The 10,616-nt window shown below is 40.7% G+C and overlaps 1 protein-coding gene across 2 annotated transcripts; it reads left to right on the forward strand.

Moving 5' to 3' along the window:
* Positions 1 to 2,336: 2,336 nt before the first annotated feature.
* wipi2 (WD repeat domain, phosphoinositide interacting 2) lies at positions 2,337 to 9,182 on the forward strand. Of its 2 annotated transcripts, none has more exons than XM_062438579.1 (12): positions 2,337 to 2,548; positions 3,357 to 3,439; positions 4,014 to 4,183; positions 4,335 to 4,431; positions 4,778 to 4,875; positions 5,123 to 5,215; positions 5,372 to 5,442; positions 5,612 to 5,719; positions 5,873 to 6,037; positions 6,720 to 6,827; positions 7,008 to 7,105; positions 7,669 to 9,182. In XM_062438579.1, the coding sequence occupies exons 1-12, from the start codon at positions 2,475 to 2,477 to the stop codon at positions 7,779 to 7,781; spliced, it is 1,278 nt and encodes a 425-aa protein (XP_062294563.1). In that variant the 5' UTR covers positions 2,337 to 2,474; the 3' UTR covers positions 7,782 to 9,182. The 2 variants fall into 2 exon arrangements, with proteins under 2 accessions (XP_062294563.1, XP_062294562.1); XM_062438578.1 differs by having other exon boundaries at positions 2,338 to 2,548; positions 5,612 to 5,725.
* Positions 9,183 to 10,616: the final 1,434 nt, after the last annotated feature.

Consider the following 10,616-nt stretch of genomic DNA (forward strand, 5'->3'; position numbering starts at 1 on the left):
ATATTCTTTCATTGCAGCCCTACAGATAGCAATAACTTAAACTGTGTGTGACTGAACACAGAGATTTATGTAAAGTGACAGTGCCAGGCCGATCAGTGGACATTTAGAGGATTCACTACTTTCAGATTTAATTAAAAAAACATGTTGATCCATGCTTGTCACAAAGGGCTGCTCACAAAGTGATACAGGCATTGTTTTTTTATTAAAGACAACAGAGGCATTAAGGGAAGAAAATTCCCCATAGACTGATTTGATGTTATAGTTTCCGTGGGTGTGTTGCTTCTTTTTCTTTCTTTTTTGCTCTTTATACTTGTGCCAGCTGACAGTCTGTCTGCTCTGTTCGTCTTATGCTGTCTGCAGAGTTCACTGTGCTGGTATGTTGTTCACCAGCAGTGAGTAATTTGTATCAGTCATGATCACACTCTGACATGCTCAGACTTAAACCAGAATGTGTATTGAAACTAATACACTCCAGACAAAAACGGTGACTCACACCCTAAATTACAATCCACTAAATGCATCAGATCACTCACGGTTTCCTTATCACCCCACGCTGCAGACCATGTTTTGACACTCATATTAAAGACAAGAAGAAATCCAAGCCATTCAGAAAACTGCTGATCAGGCCTGGTAAATAAATGAGTAGGGGGAGTTCACAAAAGCTGAAATAATTGTAATGGAATTATCTTCCTACTGTACATTAGTTGATTTCTATAAACATTCTGTCCATATAATACATACTCTAAGGCATAACAGACATGCAATGTACACACAACAATACAAAAACAACATGGTAATAGAATACAATTATAAAACGTATATTTTAATGAGGTTTAGAGTCACATTATCTCACTAATTGGTAATGGTTAAAGCAAGACTGTGTCACTACTGTTGGCACAAGTGATAGTTGCAGGATAATGTAGCTAAAACATACTGCATCAGTATCAAGTCAGTGAATTGACTCAGTCATGTCTATTACACAATAAAATCCATAAAGTTAGCTTGACATTAGCCACCAGAAGCTACCAGACCAAGTAAGGCTGAAGCAACAGAACCTGTTAGAGAAAAGGTGCGTTGATTAGTTATAAATTAAACTTTACATTCACGACAGCGGGAATGTGGTAGCCTACTACATGTTGCAGCATGTCTCTCTTCTTTCAACATTTTTATTGTCACTTTGAGAGGTGTTAGACATGGTGCATTACACTGACTAAAAAATGTAGTACTAATATTTGCTGATTTATGTCATATTGTGCACCATTTTACTGCTTTATTCACACGTTTATTCACATACTTAACATGCACAGTTCAAATTGGGGAATGTAACAACAACAAACACAAAATAAATCACTCAGAATTGCCAACTTTATTATTAAAGACGGATTAAAATGAGAAATACGATACAAGGAGAGCATTTTATAGTCATCAAGTGTATAAGTGTATGTAATAACAGATAAATACACACATCCCACATAGTGAGATATCAGGTAATGTTATAACTCTTTGAAATTGACTCAAAATGAGTCTCTATACACACATGGATATGATATTTGCCCAGTATTATATTAAACTGACTACTCTGAGACTTTGAAATGTAACAGTTGTAAATCACCAACAAAATGTTAAATGGTTCCTCCTGCATTGAAACAAAACTTTTTTTCTTTTCTTTTTTTGGTTCAGAAAATCAACAACAGGGTAGCCTATGTGTTTCTGATCATCTTAAAGTGAGTCTCTGTAGGAGAAACAGGATAAGCTATGTAGAAGGTGAATGCTTTTTCCAAATTCATAATAAACTGTACACAATTGTTTTTTAAAAATGGAAATACTTTCAATTTTTAAGAAGTTTGACCAATTGTATGGCACCATCTTCTTTCTGTTACGTTGTAACTCTCTTAGGAAACGTGTTTATTCGGTTTATTTATTATTTATCATTGTATTGAATTTTGGATGACGTCAATAGGAGATATGAGCTGGCCTGTATTATCCGTGATACAAATACGGTATTTATCATTTTAGTGTGGGATGCCTGTTAAGGTTTAGATGTTATTTGCACTTATTGACGGATGATGGCGCTGCTACATCACAGTAGCAGCAGCTACTGTTCAGCGAAGTGATTCCAGGAGAGCCGTATTTAGTCCGACTCTATGTCTCTCGTGGAGCCTCGATATGAAAACAGAAAAATACCAATCACAGTTATAACAAACAGTGATTACATTTTGTTTAGTATCATTAAGACTGCGCACTTGAAAAAAAAAGTTGTCCTGGCTCTTTAAAGCTGCCGCACGCTGCGTGATCGGCGCATGCGCAGAAGAGTGAAGCAACAGCCCCAATGAACAACAACAACAATCACTACAGAGCGAAGAAAGCGCGATGGCTCCCTGAAGCTCTACACTTTACCACACTGTCACAGTACTAATATTAGCCCGACTGCTGCTGTTTTTAACGGACCTTTATACGTCGATGGTGCCGAGCTCATGAACTTGGCCAGTCAAAGCGGGGACGCCGGCGGAAGCCAGCTCCTCTTCGCCAACTTTAACCAGGACAACACGTAAGGCAGGGCCGGGGGACCGTGGTTGGGGATCCGATGGCCCCGACTGTCAAGCTAGCTGACGTTTGACATGTCCGGGCGTCTCACAGCGTGACAGGGCTCCATGTGAAATTGCCTGGATAATGTGTCTCAGATTTAAAATGGTTGCCAAGACACGCTGAGTTTAGCTAGCTAATTAAAATGTCCACATATGTTTAATTTCACTGGTCACTAGCATAACGTTAGCTTTTTAGCTACCATGATGCTGTGTGGTCCGAGGCTAACTTTAGCTACACATCTAGGTTCAGTGTCATGTAACTTACGAGGTGGACTGAGGTGAAATTTGTTATGATTATTAACCTCAGACAGTCGTTACGTTAGCTGCGATGTTTCCTTTGCCGTTATTTGTCACATGTGATTAAAGATATGCGCTAACAGTTTGATAATGTAGAGGAAAAACTGGAACTGGGTCAGTGCTTGCCTTTTTACACAAACAGTAGCAACAAACGTATATATATTACAGTAAGATATAAAGAGGTATTCTGCAAAAGTAGCTGGTGGCTGCCCTGAACAACACAGGCCTGGTCCTATTGCAAAACAGCCGCAGTCGTGTGACCACTGTCACAGTCTGACTAGTACATCTGCTGATCACTGGAAATAAATCAGCATGCAGATCAGTCGAGTCAAGTGTCCGGTTTGATAAGGGTGTTTAGGCTGTATAATGATAATGTGCTTGGATGTCAGTGAGTTTGGGTGTGATAACCTTGCTGATGAAATGATTGATCAACATTGCTGCTGCTGTTGTTGTTTATTTCTATTCTTTATAAAGGTCCTTAGCTGTTGGCACCAAATCAGGATACAAGTTTTTCTCCCTGTCCTCTGTGGATAAATTGGAGCAGATATATGAATGTAGTAAGTATTGTATTTTCAATGTCCTCTATCCTCTTCTGTGTACATGATCTTCATTGAATCAGTGAGCAGATGTATCATAGTGGAGTTTGAAGCCAGTTCTTTTATAGTATCACTATCAGTACTGTGTAATGTTTTTGCTCAGGCATATGTTTTTGTGTTTGGTGTATGCTGTCGAGACAGGAAGCAGTCACTTCACCATTAGAGCGCTACTGTTATGTTAAATATTAATAATGATTGTCAGCACTTTTCCCTTACTTAAACATCAATATTCCTCCTCATTAGTGAACTATCATTTGTAGTATGATATCTGAAGCGTCTATTATGCATCAACACCCATGTATGTTAGATTTGAATGAAGCAGCTAGAAGGACATTCAAGTTGTGTTGTCAGTGAAACAGCGTTCTCTCTAAATAGGGTTATAATGTGATGTTTTCATTTGCACCCTTTCACACCCATTACAGTTTAAAGTAACTTTCATCTAATAAAAGATGAGAGGATCCACTGATCTGAGTGAAAGCAGTGAAGTGTTGATTCGTGTGTGTGTGTGTGTGTGTGTGTGTGTGTGTGTCTGCAGCTGACACAGAGGATGTGTGCATTGTGGAGCGTCTGTTCTCCAGCAGCCTGGTAGCCATCGTCAGCCTGAAGGCTCCCAGGAAACTCAAAGTCTGTCACTTCAAGAAGGGAACTGAGATCTGCAACTACTCCTATTCCAACACCATACTGGCTGTCAAACTCAACAGACAGGTAGGAAGTGGCCCCGTCAGGCCTTCTGTCTCATACATTTTCATTCGAAATAACAACATAAAATCAACTGAAGACCGATTTATCTTTTGCAAACGTCTAAGTCGTGTTTGCCTTCTGATAGTGATGTCGGTGTTTGGTTGTTGCTCTGCAGAGGCTGATCGTGTGTCTGGAGGAGTCGCTGTACATTCACAACATACGAGATATGAAAGTGTTGCACACTATCAGAGAGACTCCACCCAACCCTTCAGGTCTGTCTGAAGAATGACAAACTGTTTCTCAACACACCATCTGCACAAATATATCAAATGAAGTCATTGTAAAACATATATAATTCAAAGGTTAAAGGACAACACATTCACTTACTGCTCCTATCCAGTAGATGCACTCATAGTGAAACCAGGAATGTGATTTACTAGTTTCTCAGGATTTTAGTTTCTTTTTCATTTTTTCATGTTTTCCCCTGAAGGCTGAAAACTTTCAGAATTAGAATTATTATAAATACTTTGTTTATTCAAGTCTCACATACTTAAATCGTTACTTTCATTAAATACTTTCTTTGCCAGCCTTTGTTAATCATTTTGTGTATGTCTCCAGGACTGTGTGCCCTTTCCATCAGCAATGATAACTGTTACCTGGCGTATCCCGGCAGCGCCACGATAGGAGAAGTCCAGGTGTTTGACACGGTCAACCTGGTAGGTGAACACAAACACAGTAAAGCCTTCTGCCCCGCTGTATGTTTCTTTACTAAAGCCTTCATATTGAATCTTTCTGATCATTGTGTGTCCCCGTAGAAACAAGCAAAAGCCAAAATGAGTACATTTTACTGTGTCCTCACTGTTCTGTCAGACAGTGTTTGCTGCCGATGCTCATTACTTGTATCTATCTGAGAGTAGCATATCTCTTACTAATCTAACTCGTGTGTGTGTGTTTTTTTCCCAGCGAGCAGCTAATATGATTCCAGCCCACGACAGCCCATTAGCGGCTCTGGCATTTGATGCCAGTGGAACCAAACTGGCCACAGCCTCAGAGAAGGTAGGACGAGTTACTGCATATCGGCCCGTTGCTTATTTTGATGATTCGTGTGTTATTTTGTTTTCAAACCGGAGTAAATACGGACCCGTCTTGTTGCTCCCCCTTCATCCGTTGTCATCCTCTGTGTAACATCTTGTCTCTTTCACTTCCTTACAGGGAACAGTCATCCGTGTCTTCTCAATCCCAGAAGGACAGAAACTCTTTGAGTTTCGGCGAGGAGTCAAGAGGTAGAGGACTTTATGATTATTGTGCTACAGTTTAGATTTTTCAGCAATAGAAGTTTTTTCAACTTGATGGGATAGATTACATCATGAATGAGGTGTGACTCTGAGCATGCGTTGGTATGTATATTGGAGTTCACCTGCTTCCCTGCACATGTTTTCTTTGCTCTTCTAGGTGTGTGAGTATCTGTTCGTTGGCATTCAGTATGGAAGGCTTGTACCTGTCGGCCTCCAGCAACACAGAGACGGTCCACATCTTCAAATTAGAGACGCAGAAGGAGAAGTATGTGTACGTACCTTTCTGTTTCCTTCCTAATAATGTCAGATCTTAAAAAGGCTTCCGAGGCAGCTGGGCTGGAATCCCCCCTACCCGTTTACTACAAGCTTCGACATTTTGTTTGTTTGTGTGTGTGTGTGTCTGTGTGTGTGTGTGTAGGCCGGCAGAGGAGCCCACCACATGGGGAGGGTACTTGGGCAAGGTCCTAATGGCGTCCACCACTTACCTGCCTTCACAAGTGACAGAAATGTTCACCCAGGGGCGAGCCTTCGCCACCGTACGTCTGCCCTTCTGTGGACATAAGAACATCTGCGCCTTAGCTGTGTCAGTATACGTAAAATATTAAGTCTTTTTTTTCCTTTTCTTTTTTTAATTGTGTGTTTGAAACAGGGTAAATTAATTTATAGATTCCAGGAAGCAGCTGAAAGAATTACAAGGAATTGAAAGTGAAAGAGGTAAAAATACATGACTCCATGCCAGTCTGCATTCTGGGTCAGATTTAGACAAATCATGTAAGTTTGTGTTGTGCCTTCTATTCAGTCTGCATTGTGCTGATAATAAGCAGCTGATTTATTCTAATTTAGTCTTCTTCTTTTTTTAAACGTGTCTGTCGTAGTAGTAGTTTTTTTTTCAGTTGTTTCTTTGGTTGCAGTGATGGTTTTTCAATATGACACATAAATCAAACAGTGTTCAATACTGTCTGGTGCTGACTCACTGTAGCCATTCACTCTGTCTACCGTTTTTGTTCTTTATTACAAAGAATCATCCGTTACTGGTTCTGTAAAATATGAATCACTTCACATATGAGGAGATGATTAATACACAGATGTGTTATTGTTAATAGTAAAATGCTTCAGCCAATGAGACCCATAATTAGAGGCACTTTAGTATTATTATATATAAATAGAGTAAATATAGTCGTTTTTGAACTCTTCATTGTTTTTTTAGATTTTTTTTACACCTGTAGGATGTTTTGTAAGTTTAATTTTTCATTGTTTCAAATTAGGATCCAGAAGATTCCCAGGTTGTTGGTAGCAGCGGCTGATGGCTACCTGTATCTGTACAACCTGGATCCACAAGAGGGAGGGGAATGCACACTTATGAAGCAGCACAGGTAACGCACAAACACACACACACACACACACACACACACACACACACACACACACAGAGTAAATGCGACCGATGTAGAGCAAGGAAACATAGATATCCAACACCATTATCAGAAGTTGGATACAACCAGCAGCTTACATTTTAAAGAGTTATACTGAATCTTTGTTGTCTCTGACCTCAGGTTAGACGGCAGTGCTGAGCCAGCCAATGAGATCCTTGAGCAAGGGTCACACGATCGCCCTCTTGTGGCCCAAACCTACAGTGCCGCTGTCAGTAAAGGTACGTTTCGCAAAAAAAGATTGATGTGTTCATGAGCGCGTGTGGGTTATATATTATTTAACTTTTCTAATTTAAATGTCTCTTGTGTACTTGTTGTTATTTGAGTTTAGTTTTGTTGATTTTATAAGTAATTGATGCTTACACCCCCCCCCCCCCCCCCCCCCCCCCCAAACTTCATTATTTATTTATTATTGAAAGTTTTATTCCTCATATATGTTAATATTCCTGTAGACAGATGTCACATTTTCACATGTTAAGCTGATTAGCTGTAGACTATTGGTCTTACGTTGGTGATTGGTACCAAATAATACATAATTATTTACAGGAAACTTCTTGGGAAATTACACATTAACTTTGTCATCACTGTGAAATAGAAGTTTATTAATTAATGCTTTGATACTCAAAGTGAGACAAGCTCAATTTTCAGGTCATCATCAACCATCAAGTTGCAGTAATCTCAGGCTGCAGAGAAGGAAAAAAATCTCTCGGTTATAGAATGTATGTCATACACAAAGTCACTTCATAACACTTCATAATTTGACCTTTGAACTCTTGTTACCCAGGTTACTGCGAAGAGCAGGGCGCCGTGGGAGGGGCGGGGCTAGAAGACGACCTCAACGACTTACGTTTAGAGGAAGAAAACGAGCAACCACCACTCATCCTTGAAACTGACTGACTTAACGGACGGCTGTACCCACCAATCAGAGGGCTCCTCTGGTGCTGCTATGAACATGTGACACAAGGGGGGCAGAGGCAGGGGCAGGATCAGAGAGGGGGAATGGGGTTGGGGGGGGTTGTTTTTAAATGCTCAAAGCACTCAAGAGCCTGTCTGTCAGTCTTATCTGTGCGTTTGTTAACACTCACGTCTCTTCTTTTTTTTTTTTTTCTCCCTCCCTCCTTCCTTCGCTCCCTTTTCCCTCAGTTTTGCCTGCGCCGGCCAAACTGAAGCTTTGCATGTACATGTGCCAACCGCTAAAAAAAAAAAAAAAACATGCTCTAATGTGAAAACGAGTACCTGTGAGTGTGCGTGTTGGACGTTTTGATCAAAAATGTAGCTGTGTCTCCACTGAAGACACACACACACAGACGCAGGCACTGTGTAAAATGAAAGTGAAGACGATTGTGTAAGTGCCTCTCTGCCCCGGCGTCATGGTTTCTTCTGTTCGAGAGGGGGGGATCTCTTTGCATTGGCTTAATAAAAATCTATTTTCAGTTGTCAGATCTTAATCGAGGGTGTGTGCTATCTTTTTCTGACCTTTTCCTCTCTCACATGCAGTCACACACTTTCCGGAGAGGAGTGACAAAGATCACTGCTCTCGCCTCAAGTTTACCCTCAAAAGCATGATTCGGAAGCTTTTGGCGTGAGGCAGAGGTGTCTGCGAATAAGAGTGTGTGTTTGTGCGCTTGTGCTGAGAAATCATCAGTGTGCGTGCGTTTGTTTGTTGGTGTGTGTGTGTGCTGGGCATGTACATTGGCAAAACATCAAGTAATTATCCTACATTTGTACCCGCTCACTTTTACCTCATCGAAACAGAGGCTCAGTGGACCTTCCCGCCCTCTCCCCCTCCGCAGGCCTGCAGTCATTGGTTGATTTTAAACTCTGATATTGATTATCTTTTTTAAATCTACGTAACCTATCATAACCAATGATGTGTCATGCGTAAGAAAACATGCATGGTGTTGTTGACGTGGTACTGTGTCCATACATCGAAGACAGTTGGGAGACGGCGGTCAGCTCAAGTCAGACAGCAGATCAGTCGAGAATGATGCGTCGTCAGTGACATTCTCCTCCTACTGTATCTCTACTCTGTACATAACTAGATGTGGCAAGATAATACTGTACCATATTGTCAGGGTTATGACCATGGCTTCTACGCTCTCTGGGATAGTGGGTGTTATAATTTGATTGATCTGGAGCTCAGGCTGAGCCTCATCAACTGGTCGAGGATGCTGCATGACTCCCTTAAACAAGGATTAGCTGTGGGATTTTGGCATGTCAGGCATTTTCTAATGATTTTGTACAAAATGTGAAACGTTCATCTGAAACTATAATGAAAATAAATTCCATGTTGATGTATGAGATAGGTGCCGTTTGTTCTTGTTACACTGGCATCTTATATAGAAAAGCAGTTTTGGACACTTTAATAAGGGAACAATAAGTGTTTACGATTGTATAACTTAGCAATACATCACTATAACTTGTATATAATATCTTATTTTGTCCTATGTTTTATTCTACAACAATTTCATGGAAGAGGTGAACATTTTTACCTTTATGCCCCATGATTTTGATGTTGAAGATTGCTGGCGTACAGACCAGATGACATTAAAAACAGAGACAGAATCCACAACAGAAGCCACTGTTATCACAGTCCTATTATCATTATGTGGATGAATGTTTCACTGTTAAGTAGAAACTTTGATTGGCAGATCATAGCACCCCTGGGAGACTGTGTGTAATCTTCACACAATGTCATCACTCATAATCACAGCTGGATTACCCAGCAGACAACTTCCCCAGGGCCCCAAAGCCCCCGGGCTAACTGTGTGCCAGTTACTCCGGGGTAATTTGATGAATTGCACACAAAAGCACCATGGAAATTCAAATGGTGAAAGCCTTCAAGTGGCTCATGCATTTTAACCAAATTTTAAACCCAAATTAAAGTTCACAATTTTTCATGTGTGTCCTAAAACAACAATCAGGTGCCCAAATGAGTACTGATGCAGTTTTTTTTAAATTATTAAAACCTGTGCATACTGGGCACTAAGATCCTTCCTAATGGGGTTTCATTGTAAGTGATGAGGAATAAAATCCTCCTCCCAGTCAAAAAATGTATTTAAAGGTGCAGTGTGTAGAATTTAGTGGCATCTAGAGCAGGGATGTCAAACATGCAGCCCGTGGGCCAGAACCGGCCCGCCAAGGGGTCCAATCCGGCCCACTTTCCTTCCTTCCTTCCTTCCTTCCTTCTTTTCATCCCTCCTTCCTTCCTTCTGTCCTTCCATATTTCCTTCCTTCCTTCCTTCTTTTCATCCCTCCTTCCTTCCTTCAGTCCTTCCATATTTCCTTCCTCCCTTTCTTTCCTTCCTGTCTTCTTTTCGTTCCTTCGATCCTTCCTTCCATCTTTCCTTACTTCCTTTCTTCTGTCCTTCCTCCATTCTGTCCGTCCATCATATCTTTCTTCCCTCCCTCCTTCCTTCCATCTTTCTTTCTTGTCTCCTTTTCGTTCCTTCGTTCCTTTTTTTCTTCCCTCCTTCCTTCCATCTTTTTAATGGTCCGGTCCACATGAGGTCAAATTGGGCTGTATGTGGCCCTTGAATGAAAATGAGTTTGACACCCTTGATCTAGAGGAACGTACGTGGCAGAAATGGAATATAATATTCATAAGTATGTTTTAATTAGTGTATAATCACCTGAAATCACCTTTTGTTACCTTTGAATGAATCCTTCATATCTACATAGGGAGCAGGTCTCCTTCCACAAAGCCTACAATGTTTCTACAGTTGTCCAGAA

The sequence above is a fragment of the Scomber scombrus genome, chromosome 18, assembly GCF_963691925.1.
Source record: "Scomber scombrus chromosome 18, fScoSco1.1, whole genome shotgun sequence".
NCBI classification, from domain to species: Eukaryota; Metazoa; Chordata; class Actinopteri; order Scombriformes; family Scombridae; genus Scomber; species Scomber scombrus.

What these genes read in the sequence shown, in the direction of transcription:
- wipi2 (XM_062438578.1), top strand. Translation starts at nt 2,475, where the DNA reads ATGAACTTGGCCAGTCAAAGCGGGGACGCCGGCGGAAGCCAGCTCCTC. An exon ending in TGTTTGACACGGTCAACCTG is followed by an intron (nt 4,876 to 5,122) that starts GTAGGTGAACAC and finishes TTTTTTTCCCAG; the next exon opens with CGAGCAGCTAATATGATTCC. An exon ending in AACATCTGCGCCTTAGCTGT is followed by an intron (nt 6,038 to 6,719) that starts GTCAGTATACGT and finishes GTTTCAAATTAG; the next exon opens with GATCCAGAAGATTCCCAGGT.